This window comes from Balaenoptera physalus (genome assembly GCF_965194825.1).
Source record: "Balaenoptera physalus genome assembly, chromosome: 2".
Lineage (NCBI taxonomy): Eukaryota > Metazoa > Chordata > Mammalia > Artiodactyla > Balaenopteridae > Balaenoptera > Balaenoptera physalus.
The window spans coordinates 159,294,403-159,312,817 of NC_138883.1; the positions used below are offsets into that span (position 1 = coordinate 159,294,403).

At 43.8% G+C, this 18,415-nt stretch overlaps 1 protein-coding gene across 12 annotated transcripts in view; it reads left to right on the forward strand.

Moving 5' to 3' along the window:
• CELF2 (CUGBP Elav-like family member 2) overlaps positions 1 to 18,415 on the forward strand; it is a 531,606-nt gene that overhangs the window by 447,875 nt on the left and 65,316 nt on the right. For all 12 annotated transcript variants that reach the window (XM_082449744.1, XM_082449743.1, XM_082449746.1 and 9 more), the window contains 2 exons: positions 6,977 to 7,111; positions 15,595 to 15,674. In XM_082449744.1, the coding sequence (XP_082305870.1) occupies positions 6,977 to 7,111; positions 15,595 to 15,674 (215 nt within the window). The remainder of the gene's footprint in view (positions 1 to 6,976; positions 7,112 to 15,594; positions 15,675 to 18,415) is intronic.

Below are 18,415 nucleotides of genomic sequence, written 5' to 3' on the forward strand. Positions count from 1 at the left end.
TTCAGTATCTCATAATCACTTAAAGACCAGACTTTAGTCTCCTCATTCATAAAATGGGAATAATGCTAATTGCCTCTCCTAGATGAGCTTTTTTTTAAGACTCATAGAAGATGTTTGTTACAGTGCTTTGTAAATGATCGAGCACTTCTATAAGATGTTGGTCAGTGTTCCCTGGCCTTTAGGGGCCTTCGCCGAGTGTGTCTGCCCAGGCAGGAGGTCATCTCCCCGTGCTGATTTGCTCCAGGAGTGCGTGTTACAATCTGTTCTCTTCCTCCTGGGAGAGAGGCGGGATGGATCTAGTATTTGTGGGATGAATTCCATCAGTGAAGGTCATCCTGGCACATCCAGCCACCAGGAGATGTTCTCTGTCCTTTGGCCCCATAATTCTCCAAACCGTGTCAGGACACAGGCCATGGGATCAAAGTCTGCAGGAGGGGGTTCGTCTGAACCTTAGGCCGTAGTGATAAAAACGTGACAAAAGAGAGAACCGAGTTGGGAATGTCTGACTTAAAATACCTGAAGAGTTGAACCGAGAAAGGGTTTCTCCTTCTGCATTTTCTCCTGTGCAGGTGCGAACCCTGACTGTCCGCAGGGTAGCTGCCGGGAGGGCTCAGAATGGTCAGCTGCCCTTGCTGTCCTCTGTCTCCTGTGGACACTGAGGGTAGTGTTTGCTTTGGATCTAAAACCACAGCAATAGAATCAAACTGCCGTGGGCACACCCCATGTTGCACGATCTCAAAAGCCAAGCAGGATTGGGCTCTGTTTTATTAAGATGAGCAAATACCTAAAAATGCGATTTTTCAGGAAGCGCCCCAGGGTAGCAGGTGAAATCTATTCTGAGGAGCCCGGACTTGACCCGGACCCTGCACTTACTGGCTGTGACCTTGAGCAAGTTCTTTACTAACCTCACCCAGCCTCCGTCTCTCCCGCTGTAAGAGGGGCTCCGGAAGCCTAGTCTGTGCTCTTCCTGTAAGGCCCGCCTTACAGAGTCATCATGCAGTTAACACCCGCAGAGCTTAGCGTCACACCTGGCACGTAGCGTGCGTGCAGTCTGCTACATTGGTGGCGTAGCTCCAGCCAGTTGAGGTAGCTGTTTTGGTGCATCCTGAGAGCAGAGGCCAGCCCTTCCAGCCTTGGGCTCTTCCTGCCAAAGCTTAGATCTGTACACCTAAAGGAAAACCCCCAAACCTTCTTGCTGGGCCAGTTGTCCCTTTGCTTGCGGATCTACCTTCATTTTCTGAATTTCCAGTAAAAAGAAAAAGTCAAATAGTGTAAATGGACCAAAAGCTGCTTTGAAAGAGCTCTTCTTCACGGAGGCTCAGACGGACCCCCACCTTGCACAGCCATGAGCAGACTTCAGGGTTGTCCTTGGACCTGATTGGAAGAATCAGGAGAAAGGTATCATTTCCCAAAGCCAGGGATGAAAGCTGCAAGCCTTTTCTGATTTCATATGACATTTTTAACAGGTAAGCATAGTTTCTGCAGCTCAGAGAGCACCAAGATTTCTTTGGCTCAGATGCTCGAAATAGCTCCTGTGGCTGTGAAAGAAATATAACGAGCTCTAATTGCACTTTTTTTTGAGTTTGCTGACATTTATGGATGACACAAAGGACTCATCACAGTGAAACAGTTACTCTCTTCATTATCATTGTGTTCAGATTTCCCGAACTTCGTATTTGCTGAGCAAGACTCATCACAGATTCATTAGTGATGGACAAACGCATTCTGGAAAAGCAATGACTCTTTTAAGCTTTTGTCCATGCAGGGATTCTGACAAAGCCCAGAAATGTTAGTCTGCTATATCTGCCCTGCATTTTACTGTCTTACTGAACGGGCTTCTGAAATCTGCACGGCTTCCTAGAACCTGCCCTTCCAATGGCTCTGATTTCAGCTGCAGCCTCTAGCACATTTATGTAAACTCCTAGCATCTTCCATTTCTTATGCTTCTACTGCGCCAGGTATCCAAAAAACAGATCCTCCTCTGGATTGGCAATACAATGTCAGGGACTTAAAGAAGAACACACTGAGTATACACCCAGATTTCAACAGCATCCACCTTTTTTGGTAATTTTTCCCTGACACCTAGTTGAGTGGATGGTACAGGAAGGGTATTGGAGGAGGCGTGGATTATTTCAGGGACCAGCCACACTCACGCACACCTAGTCACTCTTTATCATTCTCTCTCCCATTGGAGGGCCTGTTTTCCAGCTTTTAATCTTCCGTCACTGTGCAGAGAAAGCAACCAGCCGTGCGAGATTGAAAGTGAAAGGCAGTTGCTGGATCTGAAGTCGGTCCAGCAGTGGGTGACAAGGAAGTCGTGGCGGTTGCCTTTGGTTCTGTTTTTGGGGTCTCGGGGGCTGGAGCCAGTGTTCACTGTGAGGTCACACTTCTGACTTGAAGGATTATTTTTGACTCTGTAGGCAGAGTATCAGGTCCATCCTGCTTTAACCTCCAACCTCACAGCTTGTCAGGGTCCTTAGAGCCTCGAATCCAGAAATGCCATTTAAGCACCCCACCCCCATCTCTTTGCTCAAGGCCTCTAAAACCCCCAGTGGCTGTGCATCAAGTTCTGAGCTCACAAGAGTCAGGATGACCAGACGTTGTTATCCTGGGGAGGGCGAGGCCTGTAGAGATAGGAATCCAGGGTGTTCCCGTGCAGTCACTTGCTGATGTACTAGAAGATGAAGAAATCATTTTGAAATTCAAAGTAGAGAGACCCGTGGATTCGGAGGCCGTAATTAAATGCCATATGTTAGCACTAACACATTGAAAAGTTGTTAATTAATTCAGGCCGCCCCGAATCCAGGTGTGACTTTGACAGATTGTACACCGGTGTGTTAGCACAGACTTACAATTAGGGGAGTTTTAAAAAATGAAGTTTCTAGTCCCTGAACTTAAAAGAGTCCCCACTTATATTTAATATTAACCCCTTCTCATTTATACCACAGAAGGGGAGCTGGCAGTGGTCACTGGTATGAATCCACTTTCAGTTCTGCTACTGTTATTGATGGCAGCAACCCCACCTGTGCCCACGTGGTATATGAAGTATTTCCCCTCATTCATTCATTGGTTATCCTAAAGGAAAACAGACTTTTTCTTTAGAGGGCAAACACCTTATCTTTTATTTATTTATTTTTTTTAGTTCCCCTAAAGCACTTAGCAGAATACTGTGAATATGGTAGGTTTATCTAAGCAATTGACATTCTTGTGGATTGAAAAAACTGGTGAGATACTTAACTGCCCGTGAATACTTAGGAAAAGCCCACCAGGAAATTCATCAAACATTGATGAAAAAGTTAAGTGATTTCAAGATAATTAAGTTTATTTAAAATGTTGACAAAGCTGTTTGGCGATCCTTAGAATGGGGATCCTAGGAATAAATATTTTCACTGGAAGATCAGGAAAACTCACTGAGAGGAAAGCTGGATATTTGTAGTTATTCCCATTTTGCCATTAAAGCAAACAAGGCCCAACTGTTAAAACCACAGACCTACTTTGGCTTGCAGAAGGTTGCCAACATCCAGGTTCCTTGATACATGCACACACGTGCCAACACACACACACAGGGAAGGAAGTTAGCACTTTGAATAGCATATGGATGGTGCAGATTTTCTTTTCTTTTCTTTTTAGCTAATACTTGTTACTGAAAAAAGTGACAGTTATCTTTCATTTCCCTGCCTGAGTTTACCCCTTCATTGTGCCTAGGATGTCAGGATTTCTTCATAAATGGTTTCCATTTTTTGTAAATCCATCTTAGGAAAAGAGTCATACTTGAGCTTCTCAGGAGCTGCGCATTTAGTTGACTATAGCATCCCGCACCCTGAAGCTCAAACCCTGAAAATTGTCTTCGCTAAATACCGTCATTATAGGTTTATCAGGGAAACCAAGGACCAACTGGGACTTTATCCTTTGCTTTTGTTTGAAAGAACGAAAACCTGATTCTTCAGGATAAGAAGAAATACAACAGAAATTTTTTTCTACTCATCAAGGTATCAGCCATAGCTTCCTCGGGGTAGCAGTCCCAGAGGTGAGGGCAGGAAGGGATCAGGGCGGGGGGCAAGAACTGCAGCTGCAAGTCTTCCCTCCCTCCCCAGCCCCGTTTCCGCCAGTCCCATCCGTTCCCCTTCTGCTTCGAGGGAATGCCACGTGCTCTCAGGGCCACTGGAGTCCTCGCATGCTGAGGAGTCTGGCGTCGCACTGGAGGTCAAAGGCTCCCGTTGGAAAGAAAGCACCTCTTCTGGGGCATCTGATGCTTCTGATGCTTAGACCCCGGTGCCAACACAGCCCTCAACTTCCTGTGCTTTCACCAGTTCCTGGTAGATCATTGGTAGTCCACTTACTCTGACAGGAGAAAGAAGGACTTCTTAAATTTAAAAATCTTCATCTACATAAAGCAAGTGGGGTCCTCAGCAGCCTCTGCTGAGGAATGAGAGCCAGTGACACCCCCTTTCTCCTTGAGGAAGCTCAACACAGGCAGTGGCCCCGGAGCACCTGTGACCTTCCTTCTGCATCAAGCCCCTCTCTGCAGACGAAGCAGAAAACGGTACATATTGTGTTTCAATCAGGCTGCCTTCCTCCGTCCGCCACGAAGACAGTCCTTATTCATTCCCGACTCTGCGCCTGGTCCGGTTAGTATGTGATGCCCCCAGCACAGTACCAGTCCGTCCAGACCCTGCCCGTGCTTCTTAAAGTCCTGTTTCAATTCCACATCTAACATCAAGCCTTTCTCAAACTCTGGTACCCGATTCATAGTTCACAAGGATTGTGGAATTGTGCTTTTCAACCTGTATTCTTTGGAGCCCTCGTTTCTCTGCGTTGTCTTGGGAGCCGCCACCAGTGTGGAGAGAGAGGCTGGGTAGAAAGGGATTCTGAAGTCCATGTTCAAGTGCTTCATTCAGCCAAAGCGTGTAACCAGGCTGCCTTCTCTCCATCACTTAAGAGAGAGAGAAAGGAAAGAGAAGAGGAAAAAGAATCGAGTTGAAACCTTCATTCTATGGATGACAAGACTGAGGTCCACAGGGGTCAGCTCGTCCTCCAAGGTCACCCATCACCTTCATGGCAGCACTGGAACGAGGACCAGGGTCTCCCAGTCACAGCACTGCCCTACCCTCCCAGCCTCAGCTGCCTCCTCTGGACTCGCCAGAAACGCAGGAGAGTGAGCAGAACCCTGGGCTGAGGAAGGTACCAGATCCTGGTGCAGGTTAGGCCGCCTCCTTGTAGAATGATCCTTGGCCAGATCCTTCCCCCTGCTGGGCCTTGGCATCTCTTTAGTCAGACAAAACGTCTTTCAAGTCTGTTACTTCCGGCCTGGGATTCTACAACTAGGAGCTCTTAGCCCCTCAGCGCCACCCTTGTCCAATATAGTAGTCACATGCAGCTTTTAAATTTTAAATTAGTTAAAATTACATCACATGAAAAATTCACTTTCTCGATCACACTAGCCACCTTTCAAGTGCTCAGTGGCCACACATGGCTTTCGCTACTGGGGTGGACGTCACAGACCAAACTTTTCCCTTCTCCCCGAGTTCTACTGGACGGAGCTGCTTCAGAGTAAACGAGTCTCTGTTCCATTATAGATCTTCCATCCCAGCTCCTGGAAGACACAGACCAGGGATTCTGACTTAGGTACCCGAAGCAACTGGCCCTGGCAAGTCTAGAATACACTCTTGCCAGTTAAATGATAATGAGACACTTACTGTCCAGAAAAAGAGTAAGAGAGACAGAAATAAAAGCCAATTAAATAGCAATGACAAGATTATAATACAGATATAAAATGATCCCGTAAGCTAGGACTTTCTGAAGTGCTGGTGTAGCCGGCTATCTTTCTTTCTTTCTTTCTTTCTTTTTTTTTTTTTTAATTCTAAGAAATGGATTGAAAGGAAACATGGGAAATAAGCAAGACTTCTCCCTGAGGGCTTCTAGGACTATCTTTTGCTCTCTCTCCTACAAACGGCTCCAAACACTGTCTTGAAATCCATAATAATCGTGCCTTTGAGGCTGAGTATAGGCCAGTTATCCTGAGCGCAAGCATGTCAGTTTAGGGGAAAAAATCTCCCAGGTCATCAGAGGTACACCTTCCCTAGTCTTTACCCGATGACAGCTTCCAAGGTTAGAATTTGCACGTTGCTGCCCTGACGCCCAAAATGCATTTCTGTTCATCAAGAATCCTACCTCCAAGTGGGCAGAATAGCATTGTTCCTTCCTTGTTCTTTTTTTGGTGACAGGTTTCACTCCGAGATTGGGGCCACCCTGACGTGATTCTTAAATAACCGCAGCCCCACTCACTTGACCACAGTTGCCTTCAGCTTTAGTTGTAAGGTGCAGACCACATGTGCTGACCTGGGTAGGGCTGCGTAGCCAGTGCTACGGACAGAAGGCCCCTTAACCAGCTCTCCGGAGAAATTCACATCTCTCCTGTCTCCTGTTCTCATCTGGACCAGTGGGGACAAAGCTATTTGAAATCAGGGAAGGAGAATGTTTTCTTCCATTGAATCCTTTGTTAAAAGTTTTGTTTATCAATTTTCCACTATATCTGTTTCTGTTATTTTTCCTCTCTCGATCTTTCTCTTTTGCTGTCACTCAAGTTAAAAGAACGTCTACCCCCCCCCCAAAAAAAACAAAACAAATTAAAATCTGTATCCCAAAATATCTCTATGGGACAGTAGCATTTAGCAGTTACTTAGAACTTTAACATTTTAGTAAACATATTACTGTTTCCAAATGGGGGAAAAGGACTTTAAAACAGTGTTTCGTGTCCTTTGAAGATGTTTTATTAGTAAACAAGCTCCCAGTGTTGGAATAGGAGCCGAGATGCTGAGCAAGGGTGGGGAGAGCAGAGACGGCACGTGTGGAGGAGGAAAGTGGCCTGAGTGTCTGAAGAGTTAGCCTCGGGACCCAGTCGGAGGTGGTGATGACACGTTGATTATGAGGAAGAAGGTGAAATGGCCTTGGCTCATTCATTATTTCTCTCTCCTAGCCGTGGAAGACAGAAAATTGTTCATAGGAATGGTTTCGAAGAAATGTAATGAGAACGATATCCGGGTGATGTTCTCTCCATTTGGCCAGATAGAAGAATGCCGGATCCTCCGGGGACCCGACGGGCTGAGTCGAGGTGAGCGTGCTCCCTGCAGAGTCTCTGCCCTTAAGTGCTGATTGGAGCTCTGTGTCCCAGTCAAGGTAGGCGTAGCTCCCACACGCAGCGAGAGGTCACCCTGAGATACGTCCCGCGGGACGAAGTTATCCAACCCAAACTTTTCACCGTAGCTGGAATGATCACCTTTTACTTCTCAAGTCAAGAAGGTCCTAGTGGCAGCATATTAGCCCAGGTTATCACTGTCAGACGGGAGGCCCACAGGCTGCCCTGCCGTTACACATCCCTTTTCAATCTCAGATTGAAGGAGCTTTGGGAGGTATGAGGGAGAGATGGGGAGGGCGAGAGAGAATGTTTGCTGCTCGCATCTTAGTCTTCTGGCTTTCTGCCTGTGCCTGGGAGAATGTTGAGCGTGTGGGCCTCTTGAGAGAGAAATAAACCAAGAAAAAAGGCCCCTGTCCCCGCATAGTGCAGAGCAGATACAGACTCAGAGTAACCAGGCCTGTCTCAGGGCGTTAGGGTTTTATGGCAAAGAGCAAAGCTCCTGGAGTCCTAAACACAGGGGTCCATTAAGTGACAGAGAAGTGACTTCGTCCAGGAGAAGACTGTAGGTTCTTCTTTGTCACCGTGATAGAGGCAAAGGCTGGGGCTTCGAGCGCGGATGAATACCAGTGTTTCCGTGAGCAGCCACACAAGGTAGCTGGAGATGACTCTCTTCTGTCCACATTTACCTCCCCCTTTGACGGACCCACACGCCTCCCTCCTTAAACCGCTTATAAGGCTTATCACCGTGTTCCCAGCCATCTGACTAGTTTCCTGAGTCAGCCCAGGAGGCCCAGGGGAAGACGCACATGGAAAACACATTTCTCCATTCTCGTAAGAAATCTGTCTTTTTGCAACACAGAGAGGATTTCATTCAATTAATGGGGTTTCCAGGGCAAGTTCCACAGGGCTAATTAGAAATGTCTTTACGTTCCCCATCTCTGGTTCTGGGACTGCACTGCCCGCGCCCCATGTTGAAAGAAAAGTTTAAGCCTTAAGTATCAAGGCACTAGTTTTCATTCATCTCCCTGGTCTTACGTAAACTCAGCGCCCTGGGAGGAAGAACATTTGTTCTTTTGACTTTTAGATATAAAGCTTCATGATGTCAACTGCTAGAATCGAAGGCACAGGGAACAGAAGTTTTCCACCTACCTCTACCTCCAAAGCCCTGAAACAGAGGTGATCTCGAGGAAAACTAGGAGGAGGAGGAGTAACTCCAAGCTTGTGATGCCTATATTTTCTTCTGAAGGTGGTTTTTAAGAAAAAGAGGAGGAGGAGGCCTGGAAATGACACTTAACACTCACTGAAAGATGGGAGTCTAAAAGCTGAGCAAGACATGATGTTGAGTGGGGTCCCTAAACAGCAGACCCAGTGCCTCAAGCTAATCTGTCACTTACCACGTGTGCCTTTACCAGTGTCACCCAAAATAGTTCCTTGTCCTGGGCACCCGCATCGCCTCTGGTTCCTATCCAGCCTCGCAGGCAGAAGGATACCAGGATTTCTATCCTGGGTCCCTCTGTGCCATCCTGGAGATACGCACCAGGAGAGCTTATCATCACATCTGATCCAGGAGAGGTAGATAGGTAGACAGACCAGGAGAGCGAATACCACGGGAGAAAGCAGCGGGGCTGAGGAAGAATTAAATAGGCAAGAAAGACAAAAGAATATTTTTGCGATCCCTTTTCTGCTGCCAATTTAGTAATAAGAACCACTATTCTCTCCTTGTGACTATTCTCAGTCACACTTCCGTGTTATCATTGCACTTTTGCATTCGCCAAGGTGTACAGCATGGAGAAAGAGCCGATAGGCACAGTGAAATGTATAGTGCCTTGGAGGTCAGTGACCCTGGGGCCCAGTCCCAGAACTTCTCCTGACATGAATCATGGGCGTGGTCCATTCATTTTCCTATCTCTGTCCCCAGTTTCCACACTCGAAAATGGCAGCAGTCTAAATATCTGCCCTGCTTCTCTGATAGGGCGTGATGAGCTACTGCCATGGTAGGTTTTTTGTAGAAGCAGGCCATCCATAGTGTTTCATAGAGGCCTTGACTATGAAGTAGGAATGCTGGACTTCTGTTTTCCCTCTGCTGATTTACAAACTGATTCTCTGCCTCAATTTCTCCATCTGTCCAATGGGGACAGTGATGAAGAACATTGGTGCCTAGAGATCCTTGAGCGTATGTTAGCCATTTTTGCAGATGAGATTTTTTAAATGGTCAAAACTTTCATAGGAAAGGGTGTCAAGACACTGTACTTGATGGGAGAACCTGACCAATTCCATCTGCCATTTGGTTGATGAACCAGCACTTGATACCAGAAGCAGCCTATTTCTGAAACAAGTGATGGGAGCACTTTCATCAATATTTTATGCAACTGCTGGTTCAATGTAAAGAGTAGAATCCTCCTCCCTGCCCCCCCCTTTTTTTTTAACAGAAAAATAATTTCTGATTTTCTGGCAAACTGATGAGAATTCCCTGTGGCAAAAAAGAAAATACTCATTTATTCTCATTTGTTCTGAAATATAAAGACAGTGTTGCATTTTTCAATTAGCAGGACCCAGGGACTCCTGGGTACTGGGGACTGCTCCTAAATCAGTGATTTGTTGAAAGAACAGTTCTCTTTCATGCTACTCTTTTGCTTTCATTAAAGAATTGCAGTTTTCAATCAAATATTAATAAGTGCAGCGCTGCAGATCAGGGGCGCTCAGCATTTCTGGTCTCCATGCCTGTTGCTGGCTCAGCTGTTTACAAAATAAATAAAAATGAAGTGAAATGAAAGCTTGGCTGCTCTGAAAAGTACCTTGTAATACTAAACCAGGGTATAAATTAGTCAGTAGGAAAGGATTTAAATCGAACCATTTGATTATGATGAGGGAGAGGTGCCCTTGAGTGGTTCACTTTTCTTGTTTTTGCTTTTGCCCAGTTCAGCTACAAGAAGGAAGACAGAGGAGGCAGTTAGTAGCCCTGGGTCCCCAACAGGCGTCTCGTGTAGTTCATTCTCTGCCATATCAGTAGTTGACATTCCTACCTGGCAGGTGTTAAGCTGAGGTTCCTCCAGGCTGTTGATTCAGTACCCCTACCCCAAATCAGAGTAGTGGGCTGCCAGCACCCACATCTTTGTACCTATTTAGCCCTGCTGTACTTTCAGTTAGAATCACTGTCTTTTTAAAAAAAAAAAAAAAAAAAAAAATCATGATCTACACATTGGCAAGAAAGACTATTTTAAAAGTCCCCCATAGTTATTCACCAGCACCCAGATCTGTGCCATGTTTTAAGATGGGACCTCTCTGCCCCATCCTGCTGGGAAATTGTCATGCCTATACATGGACAGCACCTGCCAAGCCTGTTGAAACCACTCAACAAACATTAGGACTCTGCCTCGCTTTACGCTGTATGCCCACATCTAGACGTGCATTTTTTCCCCTTTGGGGGCAATAACCCATTCTGCCGTTTTTTTCTGATTTGGAAAACCTGGTTTGAGATGCTTTCAAGCCCCTCATGATACTCAGATCCTTCTGCAGTGGCAGATCCACCTCTCAGGCCCGCTGTGTGAGCCTTCATTGAGAAAGCAAGCAGGGTAGCACAAGCCCACACATGGCAAGTGAAATGAGATGTTTGCTCTCAGAATCAAAGCTTGAGGCTTCTGAGCCAACATATTTACTGGACAGTGTCACCTTAGCATGTTGATTTCCTAAAATACACATGTTCTCACTTACCCACAGTCCCACAGTCAGATTGGACTATTTGGGTACAATCTGCCAGGTTTGCTGCACCATAGCAACTGAATATCTGTAACTCAGAGACAATGAAGGGGTTGATTTCATTTTTCTTTCCCATAAACTGCAGTCAAATCTTCACTGCCATTTAAGGTAACTTTCTGCTGGTTTAAGAATATTCCAGCTGTGTTTATGGTGTTTCAGCATTCTCCTGCCAAAACCTTTGACAAATGAATTGGCGGTATCTTCAGGGATGTTAGCGACCACAGACTGGATTTAGCCATTAAATCCTCATTTGTTTTCGTTATATCTGATCGGGATGTTGGGAGAGGGCTTTTGACTTTTAAAACGTACATGGAGAGGACTCAGTTTTGATCGTGACATTTTAGTCTTGCCCACGTGGTACCCAAATGTTCAGATACGTGGAAACCTTTATCAGATGCCCCCTGGGTTATTAAATGCATCTTGTCATGCTGCTCTGGGTACAGTCTTCCAACCTCATCTCAAGGGTGAGATTTTTGCCAGCTATTAAGTCCTAGTCTGCACTCAGCCTCAGGTGCCATGAATGAAAGATCTCTCCATGCCAATTTTAAATAAACTAACCCAGCGTTGGGAATTGCACATTAGAGTATTATTTTTGATGCTCCAGTGTTATACTCATAGCATATGTTTAAACCCTGCCATTGCTCAAAAGATACTGAGAGGGAAAATTGGCTGCATTAAGATCTTTCTACAGCTGAAGAGGAATTTATAAACAAGTTTTCCATAGGCTGAAATCTTCTCAGCCACACAAGTTATTTTAAATTATGCTTCCTTCAGTTGAAATATAGCAGCTGTTGCTCCTCTTTCAAAGAAGAAGCAGAAAAGCAAGAGACCCTGGCATCATTGTATGTGCTTTTAAAAGTGCCTCTACTTTTTTCATTACTTTCTCTCTCTCTCTCTCTCTCTCCCCTTCTTTTTGATGCAGAGCAAGAATTCATCTAGTTCTCTCAAAATTCTCATGTAGCCTAGAGAAAAGGTAGAACACCTGAGTTAAGATATCCTTTCAACTGAAATGACAAGTGTAATAGCTGGGTTCCAAAATCTGCTCTGTGACAGGGCTCTGTGCTTTCCTTAGATCCTGTCTGTAGGAGGAAATGACTTTGAGAAACCTTTCCCCAGTCAATCATTTATCTATTTTAGCAGCAAGAAGACAACCTCACCGAAATAGAAGGAATTCAGCTCCTTTCATTTCTATGAGCAATCTCTGACACTCTGAAAGTGAAGACAATAAATAGTGGTGGCAAGCTAAATTACAGGTTGGACACATTTACAGAGGGAATTTTTACCTTTTTTTTTTTTTTTTTTTTTTTTTTGCTGTTATGTATTTGGAAGCTTTGAGACAGTAATATATGGGCTATCTTACCCCACCCCCAAAAAATAACTTTATTGTCTTGGTACCTATATTTTTTTTTCTCCCAATCTAAGTTCTCCAGCATTTTGGTCGGTCACCAGCATGCGCAACAGTCTAGAACAGTTGAGGGCTAACCCTATAAGATCGGAGCAGTTGTCCGTCAAGACCCTGTAGACTCTGCTGTACCCAGAAGCTCATCTTTAGAGAGAGAAGAGGACAACTGACCTAAGTCATTTCTGTCCCGCGGGAAGTCATCTGGTTGGTTTGTAGAAGAAGCCAGCAGCCCATTTTGACTGTAGGAGCTTGTGTGACCCTACGTTAGTGAAGAGCGCAGATCTGAGGGCCCACCCCGAAGCCAGTGTTTTCAGTGGTGCTGAAAAGAAAATGAAAATATAGCCAGGACCTCCTGTTTTAGAGATGTTACGAAGGTTAACTGGCTGCCAACCCGTGGAACATTTGGTTCTGAAGTTGCTTAGCTTCATCCAGAGCGGCAGAGAGAGTGAATCTTTCAGCATGTGCTCCCACTTTATAAATGACAGTAATTTTCTCCCTTAAGTAATTGAACACAGCACCCAGTAGGGAACTTGACAGGGTCCCTAGGAGGCAAGTTCTCTCTTACTGCACCGCTGCCGGTAGAATAAAAAAGTTAAAGGAGTCATCAGATTTGTCAGAGCATTTTTTGGATGGGATGAGGATTGTATAATTAAAAGCATCAGTCAACCTTTTAATTGCAGGTTTCATAGAGGAAGGGGCAATGGTTCGAGTTTATAGAGAGATCATTTCACTGTTCTCTTGCTCAGACTTTTCTTTTGAGACCTGTTAATTGCTCGATCTTTCTCCCGAAGTTACTTACAAAAGCTCTGCCTGCTCTGAAATTGTGGTAAATGCATAAGCTCTGCCTTATTGATTTTTGTTGACATTTTACATTTTTTTATGCATTCTTAACCTCCGTTTAGAAGCTGTTGGTTTGGCACATGCTCCCAGATAATAAGAGCAAGCAAAGTGAATGAAACAGGCTTCTTGACTCTTAAAAGTAGAGTTAGTCTGGGCTTCCTGTGGCCTCAAATATGCCTCCATTAGATGATTTGCTTGTGCCTCTACTATAGCCTCCAGACAGGAAATGAAGGGACTTCCCCGGCGGTCCAGTGGTTAGGATTCTGCACTTTGACTGCCAAGGGCACAGGTTTGATCCCTGGTCTGGGAACTAAGATCCCGCAAGCCACGCAGCACCAAATTTTTTTTTTTTTATTTAATTTTTAAAATAAAGAAATGAAAAAGAAAAATCTCTTAGCGTTATTTCCTCTGTTAATAGTACCAGTGATCATCACAATCTTCATGAGATACTACTTTGAAACACATGGTAAATTTGGGACTCTTGTCATTTTAGAGCTGAGTCTATTTCAGTATGGAGCCAGCAGAGGTCCTGTTGTAGGTCTCACACTGTCTCACGCACATCATCTAGATGCCTTAGAGAAGGCTGCCCAGCTGCTTCTATTGATGACAAAAGCCACAGCCACTGTAGGTACAGGCAGCATGTTGAAACAGTCAGCTTCACCAGCTGCTGTAACATCAGAAAAACCATAGGAAATAGCTTGGCATTCTTAGTGAGCTAGACGTCGGGCTTCAGTGAGGACAACTTAGCGGAGGTGAATGAGATGAACCTCCCATGTACAGAGAGTTTTTGTGTATTAAAAATTACAGCATGATGCAAAAAAAAAAAATGCATTGACTTATTTTCATGACTGGTTGTTGGTGTGCTTTGGGGGTAGTGGGCAGGCATTGCTTTCTCTTACTGCTGTTTGACTGAAAGGTGCTAATACAGTATTGACTTGATAATCTCACCAGGTACCCATGCAGAGCAAACAAAGAAAATGTATTTAATGGCTCCCACAGTGACTCCCATACACCAAGCCATCCGCTGGTTGTTTGGATGTAGAATGTTCTGTTTGGCTTCCCGGCCACAGAGGCAACCATCTCACGTGATTGGTGCCAGAATTCCACTTTTGTGCACTCGCTCTGAGATGACAAGCTTCAGCCCCTCAGTGTTTAGATCTGCTTCATTTGGAAATCTTTTAAGTAGTAATAATAATAATGTTTTCAGGCAATTGAGTGGAACACTAAATTATTCTCTGATACCTAAGTTCAAACTGTGCAAGGCTAAAGAAGCTGAAAATCAATGCACTTTTAAAGTCATTAGAGATCATAAGTGAAATAGTCAGCGTTGCTTTAGCTAAGCTTTTAGTGTGCCGTGGTATTCTTATAAAATCAGCCTGAATCTGCATTAATTTCACAGTCTTTTTCTCTGAGAAGCCCAAGGGTGCATGATGAATAAAATGTAAATTTCAGAAGGCAGTGCTTTTATTAGTGGAAAGGGCAGTGAGCCATGTAGCTGGAACAGTGACCTGCATGGTAGCCAGCCAGCACTGCTGCACGAAGCAGGAACAAGCACTGTAGATTCTAGTTATTTTACAGCTGGGGAAACAAAATAGCCATGGAGAGTTCTGTGGGTCTCAGGGGAGACATTCAGAGAAATATACATTGTCTTGTGTATGTTACACTTGAGGTGGAATCTCTGATAAGAATCCACAAGTCACAGCTTAAAGTCTTGAAGGTTTGATACAAATAAGAAATCCAATGCAAATGTTTAAATTTTACTTCATATATACGGTTGAATATTCCCAGAGTTAACAGAGCATTTGTTTTTGTTCATCATTAACAGTTACCAAGTAGTCTGTACAGGATTTGGGTATATTTGTTTGCATTTGAATAGCATGAGTGTATATTTATACATACATCTATTTTTTTAACTACCCAGAAGAGATGAGGTATATTTATTTGCTGACATTTCGAGCTATTGGAATCTAGTTGCTAATTTGCCCTGGGTGTGAGGATTTTACTATTTGCTGCTTAAAAATCAAGCCTCATGTTTGAAATACAGAGAGCCGGAATGGGTAGATGCCCTAAGTCAAGACAGTCAGACAAGGAGAAAATGTAAAATCGCAACTTTTTTATTTTAGAAAATGCAAACTAGGTCTTGCTCATTTCAACCCCCACCCCCCACCATGGCTTAAAAAAAGGAAGTACCCAGCCTCCTTCCCCTGGACTCCATTTAAAAAATAAATAAACTAATCCATCAGTAAATCTTTCTGCTGTGGTCAGATTAGCAAGTCAGCACTGTAAGTTAAAAAGCAACACGAGGTAAAAACCACAGAGAGAAGTTGTTGATTTCATGTACTACTGAGAACAGTGTCGTCCTGTGGCAGTTCTCGTAGACTGTGTTGGTTTAACAAGCGTCCAAACCTTTTGTCTTGTTGTTTTTTGTCTTTCCTGCTCCCTGTCCCCTTGTTTCCCACAGGCTGTGCGTTTGTCACATTTTCTACAAGGGCAATGGCACAGAATGCAATCAAAGCCATGCATCAGTCTCAGACCATGGAGGTACTGTATCATCTGCCCTTTCTTTGTTTTCTTTGTGCAAATGGTGGGGAATGGAAAGCAATTCTCTCCTGTGTGGATTGTTCACATGACAATCACAGATGTAAACTTTCACCATCTCTCTCTCTTCATTCATTCATATTCCTTCTTCCTTAATCTCTCTCCTTCTCCCTCTCTCTCTCTCTCCCTCTGAATTTCTCCCCTGATGACTGGAAATGCACTTAGTAAAACCTTCCACTTGCTCTATATTCCTTTTTGAGCCTTTTATTGCAGTGGCCCAGGTCCTGCCGTGTAAAGTTCATGATGCAATTTAAACCGAGCATCCTTCTGTGCCTCAAGGATCAAGTACGTTCCCCAGCCCCAGGGGTGGGATGGGTAGAACATTAACAGACCCCTTTCCAAATTGCAGCTGGCCCTGTGCTAAATCACAGGGTTCTTTCATTTCTTTTTTATTTTCTTCTTAACGCGGGGTCAAGTTATCTTTAATCGAGACAAACAGAATTGTTTTTGCGTCAAGAATGTCGGAGACAGTTAAGACTTCTCCCACCTCATTGAACCAGTGCAAATGTTCATGTATGAGAGTCCCCCGAAAAATTAGATTTTCCCCCTTACTAAAAAATGAACAATAACCAAGAAATTCAAAGGCTCAAATGTGATCTCCTAATGAGAGATAGTGGCTTTCGGGGAAGAGAAATAGGCTGGCGTGGGTCCACAAATGTAGACAATGGCTCTGTACTTTGAGTCTGTGATTCGGGTCATGGCCTTTCAGAATTTTGCACAAAAACATTCCAAGAGTGATATGCTGTTACTTATTCTGTATTGTCTGATAGAATCCTTCGGGAGTGCATGTTCTGCTGTATTATGTAAACTGTATCTTTGTGTACGGGTGATCTTTTCTGGAGGTGGCTTTGTAGTGTTACCTGAAGTTACGTTTTTCATCTTTTGAAAAAAAAAAATTGTTTTCAGTTTTATTTAATGTGCCAAAAAGTTCTTTATTGATCGTTTGAGCTTCTTTTTTGCCTCCACTTTTGGGGGGTTTTAATTTTTTTTTTTTTTGTTCATTTGTTTGTTTTTTGCAATGCTGCATCTCCCGAAGCATGCCGGGAGCTTAGTGATCTTTATGGGTCTTGTTTTGTGGGCAACCTTTTTCTAGGGAGCCAAAGGGTGGGTGGAAGCGGGGGGTAAAGAGTGTGCATGGCATTGTCATTAAGTGTTTACTGTACTTTTCTGAGTTTTTATATCAGCATTGCAAAGCCTATTGTCTTTTTCGAACTTCCTTTTGACTTTAATATTCCTAACATATCTTATATAATCACTGTGTTTTCCTTTCAGTGCAATGCATTTTTAAGACACTCACACCCCCCTACGTGAAGGCAAGCTCAGGTGAAAATCGGCCACAATAAGAGAGAATTAGCAGGATTTGAAATGTCTAGGAATCCAATCTTGAACAACACGCAGTTACACACGTGATCATGTTTTTGTCCCCTCCCCCTACCCTTTCCCTTACCTTGGGGGGCTCCATTATCGGGGATCAGCCTGGTTTCCAGCTACCTATCAGTCTGGAGATGAAATGAAAGTACTGTTAAGAAAAAGGAAGTCTTGACCTGTATTTATTATCTTCCATATATATATGTGTTTCATTCTTAAAGATTTTTATTTCCTGTAATTGAGTGATTTGTACCTAAATTGGTCTCACCTTAGATGATTTTGTAACCTCAATTCTTTCAGCTCTGTTGGAAACATTGCCACCCCAGTTCCTTCACCCAGGGCCCCCCGCCCGAGTGGGAGGTCTGTGCTCTCCTGGGTCCCTACGGAAGGAGAGCACGAGAAAATACAGCAGAACTGGGTATGAACCCGAACCGAGAAAATAACAGGCTCTCAGAGTGAAAAGAATTTGCTGTAGAGAATGGGGCTTATTTATTCTTCAGAAATCCTTGATCCTTTGTTAATACTGCTATTATCAGAAAACAGATTTGATGCACTTGTTTTTAAATCTGGACATCCATGCTTAATCAGAGGAGCCCTCAGACACTTAAATTTCTTGTTTAATTCAAAAATATTGACATTTAAACAGAAGATTATATATTATGCAGTCTCATTATACTTGTACCACTGCAGTTTGTTTTCTTTTTTTGAATTAATTACATTATTTTCAGGACTCTGGCTTACATCTTCCACCAAGATGTATGATCTAAGAGATGTGAATTCAAAATGATGTCACTGTTAAAGTTTAAAAGAACATGTTATTTTAAAAATCATTAATCTTTATATGGTACCTTGATTTTCCCGCTTTCCTCCAATCTCTCCCCACCCTGTTTTCCCCTTTCATGGTTTATACAACTCATTTTTGAACTATAATCATTGGCCTGATTTTCTGCTTTTATATCATTTTTTGGTATTTAAGGAAGAAAAAAGCCAACCGTAAATGAACTGTTAGGAGGAGATGCTATAATTTGTTATGGGACAAATTTGATACGATAACAACCCTTTCCATGCAAAACCCTTGCTCTCTGTAATTTCCATCTTCAGAGTGGTTTTGCTGTCTTTAAAGTGATGAAAGCGCTGAAATACGGAGCAGATGAAGAACGATGAAGTATAGATTTTTTAAATGGTGGAAATATTGCTTTTATGCAATTTACCGACTCTTAACATCTGTGCCGTGACTGTGACTCCCAGAGCTGAAGACCAGTCCGCTGGAGGTTCAACACCAGTCACCTCACTTTTCTCACATGTTGGGGGGTAAC